Genomic DNA, 24,053 nt, shown 5'->3' with positions numbered 1-24,053 from the left:
GTATATTATGTCTACAGCTGGTCTGATTCTTAACCTACAAACACAGACCTAAATTCTCAGTACAATCTCAGAGGACTAAAATCTAATCTAATAAACAAACTAATAAATGAGTTATGCTCAGAAAGTTAAAACCACACAAGTGTACCTTTGGCACTGGGATATACCACAGGGATCTGTGTTTCTTTCGCGACTTCAGGCTCTGTCAGAGAGGAAATATTAAGTCGTAAATTGATCTGCTGCAACAGGGCTCTTTTTTTATACGAATTATGTGTAATTATCTTGTCTTTTTTTCTAAGACTAAAATCTAGACAGAAGTGTAAAGAAGTGAAAATATGACTCATTGAATACAGTCAGAGATTGGCTGGCTGGATTATTTTGTGTGTAAATACCTCTCTTGGAAGGAATTGGTTCTGCCTTTTCTTCCACAGGTACAGTTGCTGTATGAAAAATAAAGTTATTTTATATAATAGTGACCTTTGAAAGTATACCTGCTGTTTTTATGCATTAACAAGAGAAAACTAGCAAGCAAAAGCTATCCAAACAAGTGAAAACTAGCAAGCAAAAGCTATCTTAACAAGAGAAAACTAGCAAGCAAAAGCTATCCTAACAAGAGAAAACTAGCAAACAAAAGCTATCTTAACAAGAGAAAACTAGCAAGCAAAAGCTATCCTAACAAGAGAAAACTAGCAAGCAAAAGCTATCCAAACAAGTGAAAACTAGCAAGCAAAAGCTATCCTAACAAGAGAAGACTAGCAAACAAAAGCTATCCTAACAAGAGAAAACTAGCAAACAAAAGCTATCCTAACAAGAGAAAACTAGCAAGCAAAAGCTATCCTAACAAGAGAAAACTAGCAAACTAAAGCTTAATCTTTCTTTGGTGATGGTTCAGGTTTTGCCTTTTCTTTGACAACTATAACAAATCCTTACCCTTTAAGCACTTTAACATTAGGCGTAAACACTGTTTATTTCTCAGACATTTTGTGTCCACTGTTACTTAGTGTTACACGTTGTAAATGAATATCTATAGCGCATGCTGTCATATTCCACATGCCCTTCTTCACGCGTTCTGGTTTAGGCTACTTGGCAATTTCAGTTGAACTATTCAGGTTACTATTCTTAAATGGATGCCTTATTTTCTCTAGTCACATTTGATAAATATTCATACCTTTTACTGGGACTGGTTTGGCCTTGTCCTTGGAAACTTCAGCCTCTGAAAGTACGGGTTTTGCCTTCTCTTTTGGAGCAGGTTCTGGTTTTGCCTTCTCTTTTGGAGCAGGTTCTGGTTTTGCCTTCTCTTTAGGAACAGGTTCTGGTTTTGCCTTCTCTTTTGGAGTAGGTTCTGGTTTTGCCTTCTCTTTTGGAACAGGTTCTGGTTTTGCCTTCTGTTTTTGAGCAGGTTCAGGTTTTGCCTTCTCTTTTGGAACAGGTTCAGGTTTTGCCTTCTCTTTTGGAACAGGTTCTGGTTTTGCCTTCTCTTTAGGAGCAGGTTCTGGTTTTGCCTTCTCTTTAGGAACAGGTTCTGGTTTTGCCTTCTCTTTTGGAGCAGGTTCAGGTGTTACCCTCTCTTTTGGAGCAGGTTCTGGTTTTGCCTTCTCTTTTGGAAAAGGTTCTGGTTTTGCTTTCTCTTTTGGAACAGGTTCTGGTTTTGCCTTCTCTTTTGGAACAGGTTCTGGTTTTGCTTTCTCTTTTGGAGCAGGTTCTGGTTTTGCCTTCTCTTTTGGAACAGGTTCAGGTTTTGCCTTCTCTTTTGGAGCAGGTTCTGGTTTTGCTTTCTCTTTTGGAGCAGGTTCTGGTTTTGCTTTCTCTTTTGGAGCAGGTTCTGGTTTTGCTTTCTCTTTTGGAACAGGTTCTGGTTTTGCCTTCTCTTTTGGAACAGGTTCTGGTTTTGCCTTCTCTTTTGGAGCAGGTTCAGGTGTTACCTTCTCTTTTGGAGCAGGTTCTGGTTTTGCCTTCTCTTTTGGAACAGGTTCTGGTTTTGCCTTCTCTTTTGGAACAGGTTCTGGTTTTGCTTTCTCTTTTGGAGTAGGTTCTGGTTTTGCCTTCTCTTTTGGAACAGGTTCTGGTTTTGCTTTCTCTTTTGGAACAGGTTCTGGTTTTGCCTTCTCTTTTGGAGCAAGTTCAGGTGTTACCTTCTCTTTTGGAGCAGGTTCTGGTTTTGCCTTCTCTTTTGGAACAGGTTCTGGTTTTGCCTTCTCTTTTGGAGTAGGTTCTGGTTTTGCCTTCTCTTTTGGAACAGGTTCTGGTTTTGCTTTCTCTTTTGGAACAGGTTCTGGTTTTGCCTTCTCTTTAGGAACAGGTTCTGGTTTTGCCTTCTCTTTTGGAGCAGGTTCAGGTGTTACCTTCTCTTTTGGAGCAGGTTCTGGTTTTGCCTTCTCTTTTGGAACAGGTTCTGGTTTTGCCTTCTCTTTTGGAGTAGGTTCTGGTTTTGCCTTCTCTTTTGGAACAGGTTCTGGTTTTGCTTTCTCTTTTGGAACAGGTTCTGGTTTTGCCTTCTCTTTAGGAACAGGTTCTGGTTTTGCCTTCTCTTTTGGAGCAGGTTCAGGTGTTACCTTCTCTTTTGGAGCAGGTTCTGGTTTTGCTTTCTCTTTTGGAGCAAGTTCAGGTTTTGCCTTCTCTTTTGGAACAGGTTCTGGTTTTGCTTTCTCTTTAGGAACAGGTTCTGGTTTTGCCTTCTCTTTTGGAGCAGGTTCTGGTTTTGCCTTCTGTTTTGGAACAGGTTCAGGTTTTGCCTTTTCTTTAGGAACAGGTTCTGGTTTTGCCTTCTCTTTTGGAGCAGGTTCTGGTTTTGCTTTCTCTTTAGGAACAGGTTCTGGTTTTGCCTTCTCTTTTGGAGCAGGTTCTGGTTTTGCCTTCTGTTTTGGAACAGGTTCTGGTTTTGCCTTCTGTTTTGGAACAGGTTCAGGTTTTGCCTTTTCTTTAGGAACAGGTTCTGGTTTTGCTTTCTCTTTAGGAACAGGTTCTGGTTTTGCCTTCTCTTTTGGAGCAGGTTCTGGTTTTGCCTTCTGTTTTGGAACAGGTTCTGGTTTTGCCTTCTGTTTTGGAACAGGTTCAGGTTTTGCCTTTTCTTTAGGAACAGGTTCTGGTTTTGCCTTCTCTTTTGGAGCAGGTTCTGGTTTTGTCTTCTCTTTAGGAACATGTTCTGGTTTTGCCTTCTCTTTTGGAGCAGGTTCTGGTTTTGCCTTTTCTTTTGGAGCAGGTTCTGGTTTTGTCTTCTCTTTAGGAACATGTTCTGGTTTTGCCTTCTCTTTTGGAGCAGGTTCTGGTTTTGCCTTCTCTTTTGGAACAGGTTCTGGTTTTGCCTTCTGTTTTGGAACAGGTTCAGGTTTTGCCTTTTCTTTAGGAACAGGTTCTGGTTTTGCCTTCTGTTTTGGAGCAGGTTCTGGTTTTGCCTTTTCTTTTGGAGCAGGTTCTGGTTTTGTCTTCTCTTTAGGAACATGTTCTGGTTTTGCCTTCTCTTTTGGAGCAGGTTCTGGTTTGGCCCTTTCTGTTGGAGCAGGTTCTGGTTTTGCCTTCTCTTTTGGAACAGGTTCTGGTTTTACCTTCTCTTTTGGAACAGGTTCTGGTTTTGCCTTCTCTTTAGGAACAGGTTCTGGTTTTGCCTTCTCTTTTGGAGCAGGTTCAGGTTTTGCCTTCTGTTTTGGAACAGGTTCAGGTTTTGCCTTCTCTTTTGGAGCAGGTTCAGGTTTTGCCTTTTCTTTAGGAACAGGTTCTGGTTTTGCCTTCTGTTTTGGAGCAGGTTCTGGTTTTGCCTTTTCTTTTGGAGCAGGTTCTGGTTTTGTCTTCTCTTTAGGAACATGTTCTGGTTTTGCCTTCTCTTTTGGAGCAGGTTCTGGTTTGGCCCTTTCTGTTGGAGCAGGTTCTGGTTTTGCCTTCTCTTTTGGAACAGGTTCGGGTTTGGCCCTTCCTGTTGGAGCAGGTTCTGGTTTTGCCTTCTCTTTTGGAACAGGTTCTGGTTTTACCTTCTCTTTTGGAACAGGTTCTGGTTTTGCCTTCTCTTTTGGAACAGGTTCTGGTTTTGCCTTCTCTTTTGGAACAGGTTCTGGTTTTGCCTTCTCTTTTGGAGCAGGTTCAGGTTTTGCCTTCTCTTTAGGAACAGGTTCAGGTTTTGCCTTCTCTTTTGGAGCAGGTTCAGGTTTTGCCTTCTCTTTTGGAGCAGCTTCTGGTTTTGACTTCTCTTTTGGAACAGGTTCTGGTTTTGCCTTCTCTTTTGGAACAGGTTCAGGTTTTGCTTTCTCTTTAGGAACAGGTTCTGGTTTTGCCTTCTCTTTTGGAGCAGCTTCTGGTTTTGCCTTCTCTTTTGGAACAGATTCAGGTTTTGCTTTCTCTTTAGGAACAGGTTCTGGTTTTGCTTTCTCTTTAGGAACAGGTTCTGGTTTTGCCTTCTCTTTTGGAGCAGCTTCTGGTTTTGCCTTCTCTTTTGGAGCAGCTTCTGGTTTTGCCTTCTCTTTTGGAACAGGTTCAGGTTTTGCCTTCTCTTTTGGAACAGGTTCTGGTTTTGCCTTCTCTTTTGGAGCAGGTTCTGGTTTTGCTTTCTCTTTAGGAACAGGTTCTGGTTTTGCCTTCTCTTTTGGAACAGGTTCTGGTTTTGCTTTCTCTTTAGGAACAGGTTTTGGTTTTGCCTTCTCTTTTGGAGTAGGTTCTGGTTTTGCCTTCTCTTTTGAAACAGGTTCTGGTTTTACCTTCTCTTTTGGAACAGGTTCTGGTTTTGCCATCTCTTTTGAAACAGGTTCTGGTTTTGCCTTCTCTTTTGGAGTAGGTTCTGGTTTTGCCTTCTCTTTTGGAACAGGTTCAGGTTTTACCTTCTCTTTAGGAACAGGTTCAGGTGTTACCTTCTCTTTTGGAACAGGTTCTGGTTTTGCCTTCTCTTTAGGAACCGGTTCTGGTTTTGCCTTCTCTTTAGGAACCGGTTCAGGTTTTGCCTTCTCTTTTGGAACAGGTTCTGGTTTTGCCTTCTCTTTTGGAACAGGTTCAGGTTTTGCTTTCTCTTTAGGAACAGGTTCAGGTGTTACCTTCTCTTTTGGAACAGGTTCTGGTTTTGCCTTCTCTTTTGGAACAGGTTCTGGTTTTGCCTTCTCTTTTGGAACAGGTTCTGGTTTTGCCTTCTCTTTTGGAACAGGTTCTGGTTTTGCCTTCTCTTTTGGAACAGGTTCTGCTTTTGCCTTCTCTTTTGGAACAGGTTCAGGTTTTACCTTCTCTTTTGGAACAGGTTCTGGTTTTGCCATCTCTTTTGAAACAGGTTCTGGTTTTGCCTTCTCTTTTGGAGCAGGTTCTGGTTTTGCCTTCTCTTTGGGAGCAGGTTCAGGTGTTACCTTCTCTTTTGGAACAGGTTCTGGTTTTACCTTCTCTTTTGGAGCAGGTTCTGGTTTTGCCTTCTCTTTGGGAGCAGGTTCAGGTGTTACCTTCTCTTTTGGAACAGGTTCTGGTTTTACCTTCTCTTTTGGAACAGGTTCTGGTTTTGCCTTCTCTTTTGGAGCAGGTTCAGGTTTTGCCTTCTCTTTAGGAACAGGTTCAGGTTTTGCCTTCTCTTTGGGAGCAGGTTCAGGTGTTACCTTCTCTTTTGGAACAGGTTCTGGTTTTGCCTTCTCTTTAGGAACAGGTTCAGGTGTTACCTTCTCTTTTGGAACAGGTTCTGGTTTTGCCTTCTCTTTAGGAACCGGTTCAGGTTTTGCCTTCTCTTTTGGAACAGGTTCTGGTTTTGCCTTCTCTTTTGGAACAGGTTCAGGTTTTGCCTTCTCTTTAGGAACAGGTTCAGGTTTTGCCTTCTCTTTAGGAACAGGTTCAGGTGTTACCTTCTCTTTTGGAACAGGTTCTGGTTTTGCCTTCTCTTTAGGAACAGGTTCAGGTTTTGCCTTCTCTTTTGGAACAGGTTCTGGTTTTGCCTTCTCTTTTGGAACAGGTTCTGGTTTTGCCTTCTCTTTTGGAACAGGTTCTGGTTTTGCCTTCTCTTTTGGAACAGGTTCTGGTTTTGCCTTTTCTTTTGGAGCAGGTTCAGGTTTGGCCTTCATTTTGGGAGTAAATTCTGGTTTCAACTTTTCTTTTGGAGCAGGTTCAGGTATTTCCTTCTTTTTTGGAGCAGTGTCTGGTTTTGCCTTCTCCTTTGGAACAGGTTCAGTCTTGGCCTTCCCTTTTGGAACAGAGTCGGGTTTAGCCTTTTCTTTTGGAGTAGGTTTGTGTTTTGTCTCTTTTTTTGGAGGAGGTTCAGGTATTGCCTTCTCTTTTTGAACTGGTTTCCGTTTTGTTACTTCTTTTAGAGTAGGTTCAGGTTCTGGTTTTACCTTCTTTTTTGGAGTAGGTTCAAGTTTGGCCTTTTCTTTTGGAATAGGTTGAGGTTTTGCCTTCTCTTTTGGAGCAGGTTCCTTCTCTTTTGGAGCACGTTCAGCTATTACCTTCTCTTCTGGAGAAGGTTCAGGCTTGGCCTTCTCTATTAGAACAGAGTCGGGTTTAGCCTTGTCTTTTGGAACAGGTTCTGGTTTTGTCTTCTCTTTTGGAGCAGGTTCTGGTTTTACCTTCTCCTTTGGAACAGGTTCAGGCTTGGCCTTCTCTTTTGGAATAGAGTCAGGTTTAGCCTTTTCTTTTGGAGTAGGTTTGGGTTTTGCCTCTTCTTTTGGAGAAGATTCAGGTTTGGTCTTCTCTTTCCGAACAGCTTCAGGCTTTACCTTGTCTTTTGGCACAGCTTCACGTTTTGCCTTCTCTTTTGGAACAGGTTTTGCCACTTCTTTTGGAGCACGTTCAGGTTTTGCCTCTCTTTTTCGAGAAGGCTCTGGTTTTACTCTATCTTTTGGAACAGGTTCATCTTTTGCCTTCTCTTTTGGAGCAGGTTTAGGTTTTGCCTCTTCTTTTAGAGATGGTTCTGGTTTTGCTTTCTCTTTTGGAGCAGGTTGAAGTTTAACCTTCTCCTTTGGAGCAGGTTCAGGTTTGGCCTTTTCTTTTGGAGCAGCTTCACGTTCTGCAAAATATTTACGCCATTTAATTAGTCGTTTAAGTTAGTTTGTTAACTTGGTTGTTAGCTTTTTTCATCTGATGATCATCTAGTTCCTAACTCGAAAAATGAAAATATCAAACTAAAAATACCGTTCTTTGGGAGAGGTTCACGTTTCGCCTTTTCTTTTAGAGCAAATTCATTTGATTGTTCAAGAATGTATTAACATGGTTGTACAAATAATATATAAACACCATTTAAAACAGAGTAATTGTTTGTTGACTTAACTGTTCACTTCTTATATGTGATATATTAATACATTTTTAAAAAGTATTCTTGATATGGTGAACAGATGTGAGGAGATTTTACTTAGTATTTATGGAGAGAGTCTCCAGAGTCTGTGTTTTGTAAAAGTCAGAGGTAAAGTTTATACTTTAAGTTTTTTGGAGAGATGGCTCATCGCTTTGTGGTTTAACCAGAACATGATAAGATGGCTTATTTTCTTTTGGAGGCTCTGGGTTTTGATCAGAAGATTAAGGGTTCAAGCCCCAACACTGAAAAGCTGCCACTGTTGGGCACTTGGGCAAAGATGATAATAACGATAATAATCTTTATCTTAAGTCTTTACCCAAGTTTTTATCCAATCATATAAAATACATTCTCTATTATTAATTTCTGTTATTAATTTCAAACTGGCAACTTCAGACCTTTCCTTTCAGGAGTTGGTTTTATCTTCTTCTTAACATCTTGAGCTTCTGAAATAAAAAATGAATGCTGCTTAGAATTAGCAGTAGTTAAACAGGTGTAGAGAAGGAATAAATGAAAATAAATACAAATATAGTACAACTATATACAGTACCTGTCTTTAGAAAAGCAGCTTTGATCTTCTCCTTCTTGACCTCAGGCTCTGTAATTTATTTATCATAAATTATTAAATTAAAGGTCCAACTTATAACATAACTTTCTTTAACCCGAATCAAAGATATCAAATAATATGCAAAACATGCTCACATACCTTTCTTAATACGAGCTGGCTTAGCTTTCTCTTCTTTAGCTTTGGCCTCTACAATGGACACAAAAAAGAATGTGTTGTGTATAAAATTGTACCTACGTTATTAATTTGTAAATTCTCAATTCTGATTGGTCAGAAGGAAGGTGTTGATTGATTTCCTGTAACAGCAGCTCTGACAGTAGTTCCAGCTGCAAGACAATGCACGCTTTTTCAAATATTAACATTAAGTAAGAGCTACTTCACGTATGGTGTAAATTTCATATAAACGGATTGAACATGTATATAACCGTTGATATGAATGTACAGTATCTCACAAAAGTGAGTACACCCCTCGCATTTTTGTAAATATTTGATGATATCTTTTCATGTGACAACACTGAAGAAATGACACTGTGCTACAGTGTAAAGTAGTGAGTGTACAGCTTGTGTAAGAGTGTAAATTTGCCGTCCCCTCAAAATAACTCAACACATAGCCATTAATGTCTAAACCGCTGGCAACAAAAGTGAGTACACCCCGAAGTGAAAATGTCCAAATTGGGCCCAATTAGCCATTTTCCCTCCCCGGTGTCATGTGACTTGTTAGTGTTACAAGGTCTGAGGTGTGAATGGGGAGCAGGTGTGTTAAATTTGGTGTCATTGCTCTCACACTCCCTCATACTGGTCACTGGAAGTTCAACATGGCACCTCATGGCAAAGAACTCTCTGAGGATCTGAAAAAAAGAATTGTTGCTCTACATAAAGATGGCCTGGGCTATAAAAAGATTGCCAAGACCCTGACCCTGAGCTGCAGCTCGGTGGCCAAGACCATACAACGGTTTAACAGGACAGGTTCCACTCAGAACAGGCCTCGCCATGGTCGACCAAAGAAGTTGAGTGCAGTAAATTTACACCGTTAGACAAGCTGTACACTCACTACTTTACATTGTAGCAAAGTGTCATTTCTTCAGTGTTGTCACATGAAAAGATATAATCAAAATTTTACAAAAATGTGAGGGGTGTACTCACTTTTGTGAGATACTGTATGGTTGAGATGAATTTTTCTGTGAGGAGATGTTTATATAACATTTCTTGCATAGAGTCTCCAGCACTTTGCTAACAGACTTACGTTAAGCTGTAACTTTATGTTTCCCAACGTGGGAACGTTTTCAGGATGGAGGAGCGATTATCCAAGATGGAGATCCATATGATATTGGTTTTGTTCATGTCTATAGTTTACAGGAAGTCACAGCAGTGGAATTCGCATCTTCTCTTTATACTATTACAATTTCCAAATAGCAATCATAAAAAAAAAAAACTTTTCATTTTACTAAACGAGTATTTTAAATGAACGAATACCTTTCTTTATAACGAGCGGTTCGGCTTTCTCCGCGGTGACCTTTACAGCTGCGACACATGAAACGGGAAAAAGTTTCAGTGCATCTCATAATGAACAACAGGATTGAGAGTTTTGTTTGAATTGACAAGCATGAGGAAGCCAGCACATGTGTTTTCATACCTTTAATTGTAAAATTAACCCTCTTGTCCAAGTCTTCATGCTCTGTATGAAAGGATGAAAACTTTCCTTGAGTGGAATTTTATGATGAAGTAACAAGATGATTTCAGCTCGTAGAGTATGCGATATTTATGTGATGTTGTGTTTCTTTATGATGATGTCCACCAGTGTATCACCTCTGCATTTAGTCCATCTGAGCTATAGTTCTATAGTCTGTAGCTCACATGATTAGTTTCCCAACTGGCACTTTAATAGTAATATATTGAATTGATAGAGTCATGTTGTTCTATAATTGACCTTGAGTGGGTTAGAAAGAGGCTTTTTCCATTACAATATCCTGACAATTTAATGCAATTTAACATATTTCAGTTAAGTTCTAGGTTTTGAATTAATGGAACGTGTGCTTTCACTGGTGGCTCTAGTGGTTGTGGTTGCAGGGGGAAATCTTTAATAACATAAATCAGACTACACACCATGGCAGACCCGATTGTATGAAACAATGAGTAAAAAATAAATCTACCGATTATGAATATTCAGATTTATGAAGCTCAATTTCTAACATTCAATAATTGGCTAACCTGTTTATTCCTTAGAACCCTAGCCTACATTTGTGTATTGCTTTCATTTTTTTTTTTTTTTTTTTTTTGCACTTTCCTTCATCTCTAGGCCTTTTCAAGCCTTTTCGGAACTTCCTAGCTTTCAGCTATATTATGTTTGTTTTGGGTTTTTTTTTTTTTTTTTAAATCAATAAAAATTTGCCTCTGGAAATTTTAAAAGTTGTCATTTCAGTGGAGATATCATTTGAGAAATAATAATTGTACCGCTCTATGATTTGGGCATGCATGAACAGTAATGGAGGGGTAATCGACGGATTCGTATGGAAATGCTTTCATGGAAATATTTTTCATTCCCTCACTTTAGTTTCCCGCTGGTTTCGGTAAGTAATAAAACACTCCGGACGTGCTGTTAGAGAAGGATCAACATCCAGCTGGTAGCTTGACACCACACCATTATTAATTAATTTTCCTATAGCATCATGCGCTTAAGTGTTTTATTACTTGTTTAATACAAGCTAAAGTGTGGACTAATGGTTCCTGTAACTATCCCTGCTGTACACTATTGGGATCTGCTAGAGACTGACTTACTGTAATGTATTTCATGTTACTGCAGATTTGTTCCTCAGACTGCTTAGTGTTAAAATAAATACTGACCAAAGGCCATATTAAATAGCTAACCAGTAAAAGGCACAGTTGTTTAGTTCAGTTTTGTGACCTTTTTTGGATGTGTGTACTTACAGTACTCTATAAAGTATCAAACTGACCCAAACCTTAACCAATTTAAGATTTAATATTACATTTAGGATTGTGAGTCTCACCTTTAATTTCTGCAATCTTGCTTACGTTCTTTTTAGACTTTTCTTTTAGTTTGTCCTTCATCGACTCTTCTTTCTTCTTCTCTTTTTCGTCATCCTTCCCGAGTTTTTTCTCTGCTTCTTCTGCAGCCTTTTCAGCTCGCAATTCTGGAACATCGCACAAGATGCAGTCGTCTTAAAACGCAGAATCGTTGCAGTTGATGGTGCAAGATTTTTCCCCACACACTGTATTTATGCACAGAGGTCAAGTAAATGAATCACCTTGAATGGCTCTGTAGACTTCCTCCCGAGCTTTTTCCTCCTTAGCAATTCGTTCCTGCTCCAGAACTAAAATTCACACACGTAGGTTACATAAGAGAGACGTTTTGAAAGGATTTATATGAATCCAAAGAGACAAGCCACTTAGTAATCAGGCATCAGAACTGACGTGAAGTTGGAAAAAAATAGCTGAAAAATATGATGTAGGAGAATTTTATATATATATATATATATATATATATATATATATATATATATATATATATATATATATATATATATATATATATAGGTATTTATGCAGCTTATTGCGAAGAGCGACATTTTTCTAGTGACTCCAAAAACAATTTGCATCAGTATTTAAAAGTTAAGACACAGCACAGCATGCAGGCGTGTGATTTGAATATCGCTATAGATTATTGCACAAGAGAAGCAAAGAAATGTGGACGAGGACGAGTTTGTATGTGAAACTCATGCATCAACTGCATGTGACTTCTAACAGTGTCAAAGCTCGTCTTTCATTTCCGACCATGAAAAATAGCAACCGAGGACAAAAATCGCTCCTCTTATATTCCAAGAGTATCTATCTATCTAACTGTCTATCTATCCATCTATCTATCCGTCTGTCCAAATTCTTTGGATTATCTCCATGCTTCTATCACACATTGGCAATGACTCTCATTTGGCCAATTCTGTGTTTGAACAATAATGACACCCACATCATTTAACCAAGGAAATAATGAATTACAGCACATTCTGTAACGTTTCTGAGGCATTATTACAGTTACTAATCAGTGTTGCCAAATGACAGATTTATAAGCACAGTTATATTGAGCTCCACTATTCGTAACTCCATATTATTACTTAAAGTCCATACTGTTGCAGTGCATATTTATAGATCTGCTAATGGTGCAAGAAAACATGAAAACTAACGAGCCTTTGTTTGAAACAAACCAAAATGCAAGGTTTACTGTTCCTATTTGACAGTATAGGGGTGTGTTTCCAGAAAAACGTTTTTTTTTTAAAAAATAAATAAAATTTTTTAAAAATGTTAGTGAGTGAATGAAACAATTTCATGGAGGACATATGTAGCATTCTGAAGATTTGAACCTTTTTGGGAAACACACCCCCAGATTAATACATGTTAAAGACAAGGAAGGGACATTCATCTAAACATGGTACGCGTATGACTTCTTGTTTCATGAAAGTATCGATTCACACGATGAAATAAACTTTTTTTTTATACCTTTGTCGTCCTCTTCATGACGCTCATCTTCTTGATGATTGGTCTCCTTGGACGTCGCTCCATGCCTAACGTGATCTCTTTTGACTGGTTGTCTCTTTCTATCGTTGTTGTTATTATTTTCATCGTCACTCTGAATAACGTCGTCTTCTATACGAAACGGAGCGTGGACCGCGTTAGCGTTTGATTCTAGATTTCGGGGGTCTTCGGCATTATCTTTCTTCATTGCGTTCTCAACCTGATCCTCCTGTACTTCCTGAATCGCTTCTTCCTTCACCTTTTCTTCCACTTTATCCTCGGGTTCATCATGAGCATCGCCAGACGATTCAGTAGTTGATGACTCCTGAACAACCGACTCAGTATACGCATCCATTTTAGTTTCTTCTTCGTCAGTATCTTTTGTAGGAAATCGTGTCGAGTTTATCGGGTTTTCTTCATCAACAACGAAAGAAAGCTCAAACGATTCCATTTTAAACGGAGTCTCGGACAAAGTCACACTGGTCCCGGACTGGTTTTCCTCAGGGTTTTCGCTCGCAATCGGTTTTAACTCCTCAACATTTGTACGAACAGATTCCTCTTTAATTGTGGCCTCGGAGAAAGTGACACCAGTTGTAGTCTTAGTTTGGTCTTCATCGTTCTCGTTTGTCACAGTATCAGGTAATTTTACTGGTTCCTCACCAAAACTGACAGCAGAAACAGTTTCAACTGGTTCTTTTTTCAGGGAAGGTTTGAATGTTTTCTCAACATTTGAAACTGTGGGTTGAACAGATTCCTCGTTAATAGTGGCGTCTGAAAAAGTCTGGTCTTCATCAGTCTTTTTGGTTGCACTGTTAGGTAATTTTACTGGTTCCTCTTCACCAATGACGTCAGAAACATCAAGATTTTCAACCGTTTCCTCTTCACCAAGGGCCTCTGACTGAGCATCTACGTTGACTCGGTCTTTGGGATCGACTATTGATGTAGATTTTACTGGTTGCTCCTCATCAACGACATGATCGATATTAACCGTCTCCTCAACTACGACCTCTGAGGAAGCGTCACCTGTTTGAGTCGGGTGGTCATCGATCTTCTCATTTTCATCTTCTTCATCAATGAGAGAAGGATTGACAGTTTCAACAGTGTCCTCATCTGCCATCTCTAGAATCGACCCCATTCCCACTTCACCAACAGCATCAGAAGTCTCCTCAATGACGTTACCCAGTTCAGCTTCATGCAAGTCCGCTCCCTGATGTATGACTTCTTCCTCTAGTCCAGATGTGTCCTGGTCATCCATGACATCAGCAACATGTTCCATAGTTTCAGCTGGATCTTTATCGCTCACTACATCCAGTGATTCTACCAAGCGGACATCAGCACCATCCTCTTCGGATGCCGTCCTTTGGTCCTTCACATCTGTGGTCTCGATGGCTATCGTGTTCCATTTAGCGATATCCGCCTTCCAAAGCTGGCGTTTCAGACTAAGGTAGGCGGCGTCCTTTTTTCTGCCCAGTAACTCTGCAACTGTGTCATGAAGCCATGTTGTGTGGTTACAAATTTATAATTTGATGAGGTGTAAAACTCCGACCCAGTCTCATGCGAAATTTATAGGCTTTTAGATTTAGATTTATAATTAACTCCACCCTTCATGTTAAGTGAGTAAACATCAGTGAACTGAAGGGCAATGTTTGAATCTCAGCGGCGTTAATATTTCACATTTCCAACTTGAACTAAAATGCTCTCGGTCGCATGAATAAATATAATGTAGAATATAACGCACACCCGTGTTCTACACAGCTCAATTAAATACATTTAATTAATTCGTTTAAAAACTTTCGACAATTTAAAATAAACAATATCCACTTTCTAGATGTAACCGTTGGTGTAATTAATAAATAACCTAATTAAATGTAACGATACCACAGCACTTTGAATTCTCGGGTCGGTACGTCAGTTCTTGGACCAATCGAATTATTGGTCAGTGTTGATTAGTGTTGATTAATTTTCTATAACGTGTTTATATTAAGGCACTCGTTCAAATAGGTTATCGTTTCTGTAGTAACAAGAAAAAAAAAAAAACATGCGTGATTGTTCATACAGTGAGGCTTTCTATACGGAGATGTTTAGTTCAAATTTTTTGGAAGGAGTCTCCAGTGTCAGAGCTTTGTAACTTTGTAACAGTCAGTCAGAGGTAATGCAGTAACATTAGGTTTTCAGATACAGAAGCTTTCGCATTTTCCCCCCTTGGTAGCTTCAAGAGAGAGAGATTCTTGTTTTAACTTGGACATTCCAGAACATTAAACTATAACTATAACGGGATAAATACGTGCCGGTGTTGTTAGAATTGGCAAACTGCTGTGGTATAAGAGGAATAAAAGACTTTAGGATGTGCTGTGAGTGGCCAATCGTTCCACCTCGTCATTCATGATTTTCCTTTAACAGCACGCTCCTTTGTGTTTTAATTCCTCACTTGAGTAAAAGTGACGAGATGAATGTTATAAGAATGGACTTAAGAGGGTTAAACACTTCCAGTACATACACTTCAACCCAATTCCAACTCAATCTCACGTACAGTTATTCGATTTTATTTCAAGGTATTAAGACACAATTTGGCCAAAACTCATATTTAAAATGTAATTAAAAGTATGTATATATTTCTATTGTAGTTGACCAGTTAAGATATGTTTGGTGAAGTAGCCTATAGCGACATGAAACGTATAGCCTCCAATTAAGCACTGTGCAGACAGCATGCCTACATCGTCATGCACTCGGGTCAAAGGACGTCGTCCGGCTCAATAACGCCAGTGCTACAGTGACTGTTATAAAGAAAGTCTTTCTTTAAGGAAAACATTTTCCTTAAAGAAAAGTTCTGAGTGCTAATTCTGCCCCTCGCCCTAACTTTACACCGTCTTACAAATTGTGAGACCGAGTTGGTAATTCTGTCAAACTTGCGTGTAAACAGTGGAGATCAGAACAGGAAATCAGAGGGCAAGGCATTTGACATGGATACGTTTATTTTGTATCTGGGATTTATTTTTCATGCACAACCAATCGAATATTAGACAAGATGGAAAGGTTTCGCACATACATACAAACAAAAAAATAAAAAATAAAATGTTTTTCAAAATAATGTAAAGTACAGAAAGGGTTTGAATGCCGAGGTGAAAGCACAACCAAAACGTAACACACACTCGGTTAATACAGGAACGTTTTCATTTTTCCCATGCACCATCAGGGTTCATGATTTTTAAAATTAATTAATTTTTTTTTTTTTTTTAGCGTTTCCTTTCGTCTACTGTGTCCTGGCATGGTAATAGGACCAAAATAAATAAATAAACAAACAAACAAATAAATAAATAAATAAAAAGTAGACTGTGAATTCAATTGTTGTCATGCACCTGTTATTCATGCTCCTTTTTTTCTTTTTTTCGGTCAACGCAGTCCGAGCAATTTAGCCATTTTGATTGACAAGCATTCTGGTTCGTTCTCCCAATTACGGTGTAACTGTAAATAGTACATTTAATTTTGACTAACCTTTTTCCTTCGGTGGCAGAAATTCTCCTGTGGACATTTCATGCAGAAATATTAGGAAATATAAATAACATAGAACTGCAATTTGTATAGAGTTTAAGATAATTAGGAAATATAAACTGCCAGCTTTGTATTTGTAATAAGGGTTAGTAGTTAACTAGTCAGCTATAGTCATGACATCACTATTTATTGTTAGGTTGTTTTATTAGTGCAGTTAAATGCTAAATAGAAGAAAAAAAAAACAATGCATGTTTAGGCTAAGAATGAAAATAAGTGCGCACAGTGCATCAGTTTACACTATTTAAGGATGAACAGATTGTTTATATTGTTAAAAACGATGGACGGGATGGATGCACGTGTGAAATAATTGATTCTGGAGCTGAGTGCGCGCAGCATGGAAGCTCGTGTCCTTCAATAGAGCGCTACTTGTAGCTCAGTGAGGAGCCTTTTTCTTGGATAGACGATGAAACGTCTACTGCAGTGTCGAAGGATGCTTTGCGGAATACACCGCTAATCTGGCGCCAACCGGTCTACACAACTGAATGATCATTCATCCAACGTCTTCTGATTCATACCAACCTTTTCTCCTGATCACGTGCGGAGCGTCGTCTAAACGCAAAAGCGGCGAGTCAGATAAACCCAACAGACAGATATTAAATGGATCCCATGATTTCCTAAGCCTGCGCACATACCTTTATCCTCCATCAAGATATTAGAGAGATATGCTAAAAACATGTCCCTTCTGTCAGAGAGCTCCTCCACCGTGTCTGTGACAACTTTCACCGGATCAAACTTAAGATCAGAAACGCCACCTGGGAGAATAAAGACACAGATCAAATCGAAATAGACGGGAAAGGAGAATTTCTTTTAAAGCCACAAACGCTTTGTCGTCGTCGTACCTTCGTCCCCCGAGAACAGGTTGGACACGTGTGTGACGATGTTGTTCTTGAGGTTTTGTGCTCCTTCGAGAACATCACCGGCCAATTCCATGGGACTTGTGCTGGTTTTAGGAATCCAGACTGAGAAAGATAAGCTCAAAGGTCACCTCAGTGTTCTTCTAATGTACAGGGGTTTTTTAATCGCCTCTAGACCAGCGTTTCTCAACCCTTTTTCAGTCCTACACAAACACTAATGCTAGACAGCGTTAGCTACATGAGGATGAAGCTGATGGTCCAGAAGCATCTGGAGCTTTTCTTTTAAGAAATCTGTCCATATTCTTTTGCACTACACACGCATCGTCACACGCTAATGATTAGGATGAAGCACACGCGTACGTTACGCAGACTGATGTCGACGTGCTGATGACAGCATTATTATTATTATTATTATTATTATTATTATTATTATTATGATTGTGTGTGTGTCTGAGTTATTATTTCCGTGTCATCATTTCAGACATCAGATATTTATCATGTTTGTTCAATCTTTTATGCACATTTAGATTTTTACACTGCACCCCTGCTCTCATCTGACGGCACCCCAGGGTGCCACGGTCACCCCGGTTAGGAAACACTGCTCTTTTTCTATTGCCTTTGAACACATGCACGTGTCTTTAAGCCTTCTCAAAAAAAAAATAAATCAGGGGATAGAAAATGTGGACTAAAGAAGCATACAGTGTTGTTGTTGTTGTCGTCGTTGTCGTTTTATTGCTGACAAATGTAATATGATGTAACGTAAAAGCAGGAGACCATTTACATGGAAACAACAACAAACAAACAAAAACTACTCTGATGACGTGAATGAGAAGATGTTTCCACTGCAAATCCTCACTTAGATTACCACTCCGTCGCTACAATTACTTGTTGGAGATTGATCGATTGATTGATTGTATTTTTGTTTCACGTCTGTTTGCTGATTTGTGTACTTTTTGTTTTTTATGGGGTTTCTCATCTAGCCTTTATCGCTCGGCAGACACGCAGACGGTTTTAGATTCCAAACAGGAACGGACACGACTGTCTGTTTTCACGTACCTTCAACGCCCTTGAACACCCCTGTGAACGACCTCAAGATGACCTTGACGGTGTCGGAAATATTCGCAGCCGCCTCAGCGACCATTTCCAGAGGACCGAGGATTACCGCATCCAACAGACCTAAGCAGGACCGAGAGAGAAAACAGAATTTTGGAGAAAGGTATACAGCTCGTATAGGGTTCAAACTGAACGTACGCTTTCCAGTTTATTAGGTATACTGACTGAGTACCTAATAAGTTGGCAGCTCTGTCCCATTATACTGCATTAAACCAGTACTGATGTCTTTCTTTTTATTTACTAAAGATAAAAGGTCAGATGCGTCCTTTGTACGGTTCAACACGATCTGATGAGAAATTAATGGCGAATATGGCCGTGAACAAGGATGATCTTATTAGAACATGAAGCGATGCATCGAATTTATTCTAACAAGACTTCTTGAGATTTTCCTGCAATAATCAGTGAGCAAACTTGAGATGTCACGCACCTTCAAACATGTGGAATAAATATCCGACCAGGCTCCTAATCCAATCGTTCATTTCATCCAGTACATCACCGCCGGGTTTAAGGAAAGAAGTGACTCCTACACTTTCTGGGGAACAAAATCAAAGAGAAGAAATCATTACATTGTGCAAAATGGCGAGAAGTATAAATATTGTTCGGGGAAAATAAACCACGTCGGAATGAAATGATGTTAAAGGCGAGCAAGCGTAAAGTTAAATCCAAATAAAATATCAATAAACTCCAAGTACGTCACCGTGTATTCCTAACAGAAACGACGTCGAGGCGTCGGCCCACTGGTCAACGGCTGCCACGGGATCCGTGATTACAGCGGGAACGTACTCTGTGGGTCAGTATAATAGTTTGTATAACAATTGTTTATTCACACCTTTAAACTCTCACCTGACGTGATTAAACTTACCATGTGCATTATTAAAAATGTCATTTAAGCTGCTCATTTTGTCCGTAAAGCCCTCGACGGCTTCGTTCACCGCCGTCATCGGATCTGAACTCATGTGTTGTAGCTCTATAAACATGAAACATGTGAATGCAGGCCTTTTTCATCTCAGAGCCACGTGATCATCTGAAATAGACACTTGTTAATAAAGTTATTAAATGAAGTCACTTACTCGTCAGCTGGTCGTCACTCACGAAGTCAAACATGACAATTCCAGCTGCTGACCAGGAGATCAGAAGAGCAACGATGATCAGCCACTGCACGGGACGCTTTAAGACCTTCATGAAGCCGTGGTTTATGACCTCAGGAGGTGTCAGGTGCACGACTTCCTGATTTCGGACGTCCATAGTGCCGGGCTCCGCTCCAGAATCTACAGTACAATAGGGATAGGAAATAACAGGGAAGTAATTAATCACTCGATGCGCTTCAGTAATCACGATCGTACGTTTCTTTCAGTCACACCGTCCTGGGATATTCCACTTCCCCTCCAGCAGAGGTCTCCCTACTCGGTGTTACCACTTCCGGCTTACTTCCTGTTTTTAGAGTTGATGCCTTGAACCTACATCCTCATGCCTGTGATCTGGAAATTAATGGAATTCTTTAAAGAGATACCAAGTCTTAAAACCTGCTCAGATGAATCGAGGAACAAGACGAGAGGAGGCTTTTGGATTAAGGTTGTACAGGTGCTTCCTACACAGAAGTATTTATTTATTTATTTTAAATATTAACACTTGTTGCAAGCATAAGGTATAAATGCTCAAACTCCCCTCCAGAGCACAAATTATACTAAACCTTACTACAAATCCCAAATGAATAATCGTATTAAATGAAATGAAATCCTTAGATGAGTAGAATCTTGTTTAGGCTTAAACACCTATATTTAAGCATCTGATGTGGACATGCGATGAAGTGCATCCACTAAAGTCCCGCCGCAGCTTTGCGAAGTCTTGCCGATCCCAGTAACGTTCACTCTGATTGCCATTACTGTGTTTCGACACGTGCCTTGCCCATTGTTCACTACAGACAGTATTGAGTCTCTCTGTGTTTAGTCCTTGCTACCAATGCAAGATATCCTCCTGCATATAAATCCTCAACCGTCTCCCAAGTCTTGCATGTTACAGAGATTCTATAATCATGTACGACTGTTATTACAAGTAGGACTTGTCATGGCGCTCTTGAGTGGGACAACCGTCTAATCCTGTCAGTCAGACTCATATTTGAAAATCACACGTGTCTGATACGCCATAGAGAACAGGACGGTCGGTGCTTTCCTCCGAGAACCTCGAGCTGTCAGAGATGTTCCCGTTCCTTGCGCTAACCTTCTGGAAGCTGATGTGTGATAAGAGCCCTAGTGTGGCTAGTGGGTTGTAATTGCTGTTGGAGACCAAAACGTGCCAGTAATGTTAACTGAAGGAAGCAACATTTCAGATTAAATTCATCACCAGAGCTGTCTGCAGAGGAATTTAGAACCGCACTCTGAAAAACTCCATTGTCCATACTGTTTATCCTACACGGGGTCACGCGGGAGCCTTGAGCCTATCGCGGGAAACTCACGAGCCTTGAGCCTATCCCAGGGCACAGACCAGGGGACGCCCTGGACGAGGTGTCGACCCATCGCAGGACGCAATCGCGCACGTTCACGTGCTACAGACGGATTTTCAACGCCAACCAGCCTACCCCACGTGTCTTTTAACACCTCGCGAACACTTAACACGTAGTACAGGCACACACGTTGCGTGTCTTTTCAGATTTCAGCTCAGCTTATAAAAAAGAGTTGAAGGAGAGACTCAGAAGTCTCAGCAACCTTAAATGACTTCTGTAGTGGACAAACTAAAGCTGGGACACTCGGTGCAGGAACACCAAAGTGTCGGAGGGGCTCTGCGAGGCAAGAGCAAACAATTCAGCAAAGCCATTACAGGCTTTCGATGGCAGTGTAGGAGCACCAGCCGTGCTCTCTCGGCTAGTACGCGACGTTATAGGCCGAACACGTCCTCGGTTCAGCACAATAGATTAGTTTCAGCATGTCCTCCAGCCAGTACAGACGACTTACTACCCGTATAGTGCTTATACAGTGCATTTAGAAACATCCTAATATTATCGTCAGTAGTAAGCACTGTTGAATTCTCCGTGCTGATGAATTTTCAGTATCAGTAGCTCTGACAGTCTATTACACAGCTCTGATTAGTCTATATATGAATGCGCTCGCTCTAATGTCATCTCTTCTCTATTATCAGTTCCTTCACAGAGACTAGCAAGGTGAAAGATTCATCATCTAAACCTAATTATAATAAACGTGTTGTTGTTTAACAAAGAACAGTGTCTGATTATTGTTTATCAGGAAGGATTTACGGAAGGAGTCGCTAGTGTCAGGACTTCGTGACCGTCAGAAGAGGTTTCCATCCTGGGAAAGTCGTCATGACGGAGGAAAAAAAAAAAAAGAAAGAGAAGAATGGCTGGTGAGGGAACGCGCGCTAACAGGAACTAACGCGGTGATGTAATTATGAACAGGTAATAGATAAATAAATAAAAGTATTATTCTTAAAGCAGTTGGAATAAAACGCAGCACTTTCAATGCTAATGACTCATCAGAAATTCTCTTTGCGACATGTACTAGTCTATTTATTTCCAGTGACTTGACTCGGCAGGAGCCGACACTCGGCGCGGGCCAAATATTTCACACTTCTCATATGTGCAGTCTAGAATCTATCTTTGGTGTACCGCATATCAGGACATCTCAAGCTTACTAAATGTAAGTGAACTCGTGTAAAGAATTTTTTTTTTTGCGTGTGTGTTAAGACTTAGTAGAGCAAATAAACTCTAACTGCACAGAGCTGCTTGTTAAACATCGGGTCCAGACAGTGACTCGATATTATAGCATGAGCGTTATATCACACCACTGACATTCTTCACATCATTCAGTGCTCCATCATTACGTACACACTAAAGCTCTTATCGTTGTTTTTTTTAACACAACGGTTTAATTATATAACGGTTTAGTTACACAGTTTAATTATAGCAACTGGCCAGAAGGTTGCGAGTTCAAATCCCAGCACCACCGATCTGCCATGGGTAGGTCCTCGGTCGAGATCCTTAACCCTTAGCTGTATCATCTCGTCTCGATCGTAAGTCAATTTGAATACAAACATCATCTAAACGCACAAACGTTGTAGATTTGCCGTACTTTAACACCATGTCCCGCCCTGAAGGGTTTAATTCCTCTTCTATCACAGCACACGATGATACTTTTTTTTTCTCCATTTATATGTACGTTCGTCATGAACTCACTCGAAGCGCTTCGTCTTGAAGACGTTCCTGTGGTGCGAAAACTAATGTAACAGCTTTAAGAAGAAGAAGAAGATGCCTTTAACTGTCACATATACAATAAGCCATGATACGATACGGCGCCCCTGGAGCAGAGAGGGTTACGCAAGGGCCCAACAGTGGTAGCTTGGAAGTGCCGGGGCTCGAACCCACAACCTTCTGATCAATAAATGTTGAGCCACCACTGTCCACATCGGCCATCCGCTTCTGTTCAAACGCTCCGATACTGGAGACTCCTTCCATAACAATTACATCGACGTTCCCTTACAGAAAGCTTTGAGAATTCAGCAGAGCTGTGGCACGATCGTGATATAAAGCCTTGTATGCAAATACTGATCAACTAGATCGGTGGTTTTCAAAGTGGGGGCCACTTGGGAGCCACCAGGGGGCGCCCGGGGGGCCTCAACAATTTGGTGTGAAAAATAAATAAATATGATTTTTTTTTTTTCAGACGACCACACACACACACACACACACACACACACACACACAATCAATTCCTAATGTAATGTAAAGATGTAAGCTGTAATTATTAATAAAAAATAAAAAAGGGGGGGGGGGGTATTCATAAGTCTGAATTTTTAATGTGTTTTACAGACATCTTGCAAAAGGGGGGCCTCGGGCAAATGTTAATGCCATTTGGGGGGCCTTGCCCTGGAAAAGTTTGGGAACCCCTGAACTAGATATTGTGTACGTTTGATTTATTATTATTATTATTTATTTATTTATTTTTTTACTGAACCTTTTAATTTTATTGACTAATCACAGAGATCTATTGATTTGTCTTTAAAACACGTCTGATAATCAGTGTGGCACAAAACAAAAGCACGCAGATTAAATATCTAAGTTTTTTAAAAATCTATTACATCATTTAAACACACACACACACACACACACACACACACACACACACACACAGTGTATATATTATATGCATTCTTCCCATTCAACTAAATTATAAAGTCTATAAATAAATAAATAACGCAATACCTTTAGTTTCGTTAGTCATAGTGTGACTTGCTGTGGAGGCTTTAGCTGATCTCGTCCTGTCCCGTTACAGTGGTTCCACCTGGCTGATGGTAACGCTGCCCGGCTTGCTAGTCCCCCCCATACAATCCACAGGTGGAACCTTATTAAGCGAGTCCAAAAATCTAATCTCTGAAAGTATCTTCAGTGAGCATGGTGAAGGGCAGTGTGGCAAGATGGTGCGGGGGAACTCTGAAGAGGCACTGAGGCTGTACGGAGGCAGCGAACACTACTTGCTAATCATTTCAGCAGTGTAATTGGCGCCTCACATGGCCATGGGGCAAGAAAACATGCACAAACGTTTCAAGGTAACCTTATCCACCACAGCCACTGGTTATTCTTAGCCTGTGTTCCTTCCACCAGCTGCTCACAGCCTCGCCTTTTTAGGCTTCAGGGGGAAGTCTGAAGTCTGACCTCGTCAGCCATGATGATGTGTTTGATATGAATCGGATCATTAGTTTTCCATTCTCCATTCACCGTCATCATTATGCATGCATGTATGTTTATTAAAAAATGCTCACGCCACGCTTTGACTTTCCTCCAGACCGACTCAGATTTAAAACCAACGCACCGCTTTAGCCCTTATTATTATTATTATTATTATTATTATTATTATTATGTCTCATATCCGATTTATTTATTTATTTATTTTAAAGCAGTCTTTAATCAAATCTCAGAGGATGTATTTTCATCTGGGATTTCATAGAACTGATCCCCTTATTTATAACCAGTATACTAGAGAAAACAGAGAATATGTAATAGCCATCATCTGGAGATGGACTGAAATAGTGCTGTACCAGAAGGCCATTCGGACATTTCAGTACTACTGCTCCAGGACCAGGGCTGAAAACCTGAGCAATAAAGGATTACGCTAAACCACATCCTGTTCACGCTGACTTCTGATCTAGCGAGAGCTCAACGACGACGCTATTAGGGTTGAGCTATGGGTTATAACTTACGTACACCGATCAGCCATGA

General features: G+C 40.2%; 1 protein-coding gene across 9 annotated transcripts in view; it reads right to left on the bottom strand.

The window, feature by feature from the left end:
• The window catches only part of si:ch211-266g18.10 (titin), a 31,499-nt gene extending 8,131 nt beyond the window's left edge, over window positions 1-23,368 (bottom strand). For 2 of the 9 annotated variants that reach the window (XM_053682588.1, XM_053682589.1), the window contains exons 1-21: window positions 23,040-23,368; window positions 18,901-19,098; window positions 18,693-18,797; window positions 18,528-18,614; window positions 18,258-18,362; window positions 17,774-17,893; window positions 16,703-16,822; window positions 16,496-16,615; window positions 16,383-16,412; window positions 15,807-15,833; window positions 12,300-13,796; window positions 11,057-11,122; window positions 10,799-10,942; window positions 9,427-9,468; window positions 9,267-9,314; window positions 7,935-7,982; window positions 7,779-7,826; window positions 7,627-7,674; window positions 1,166-6,946; window positions 390-437; window positions 146-199 (exon numbers count right to left, since the gene is read on the bottom strand). In XM_053682588.1, coding sequence (XP_053538563.1) covers window positions 146-199; window positions 390-437; window positions 1,166-6,946; window positions 7,627-7,674; window positions 7,779-7,826; window positions 7,935-7,982; window positions 9,267-9,314; window positions 9,427-9,468; window positions 10,799-10,942; window positions 11,057-11,122; window positions 12,300-13,796; window positions 15,807-15,833; window positions 16,383-16,412; window positions 16,496-16,615; window positions 16,703-16,822; window positions 17,774-17,893; window positions 18,258-18,362; window positions 18,528-18,614; window positions 18,693-18,797; window positions 18,901-19,098; window positions 23,040-23,058 — 8,755 coding nt within the window. In that variant the 5' untranslated portion in view covers window positions 23,059-23,368. The remainder of the gene's footprint in view (window positions 1-145; window positions 200-389; window positions 438-1,165; window positions 6,947-7,626; window positions 7,675-7,778; window positions 7,827-7,934; window positions 7,983-9,266; window positions 9,315-9,426; window positions 9,469-10,798; window positions 10,943-11,056; window positions 11,123-12,299; window positions 13,797-15,806; window positions 15,834-16,382; window positions 16,413-16,495; window positions 16,616-16,702; window positions 16,823-17,773; window positions 17,894-18,257; window positions 18,363-18,527; window positions 18,615-18,692; window positions 18,798-18,900; window positions 19,099-23,039) is intronic. The other 7 variants (XM_053682585.1, XM_053682584.1, XM_053682583.1 and 4 more) reach the window with 6 other exon arrangements.
• Window positions 23,369-24,053: the final 685 nt, after the last annotated feature.

The sequence above is a fragment of the Ictalurus punctatus genome, chromosome 9 (genome assembly GCF_001660625.3).
Source record: "Ictalurus punctatus breed USDA103 chromosome 9, Coco_2.0, whole genome shotgun sequence".
Lineage (NCBI taxonomy): Eukaryota > Metazoa > Chordata > Actinopteri > Siluriformes > Ictaluridae > Ictalurus > Ictalurus punctatus.
The sequence above is the reverse complement of the archived record's forward strand: the minus strand, read 5'-3'. Positions and strand labels throughout refer to the sequence as shown.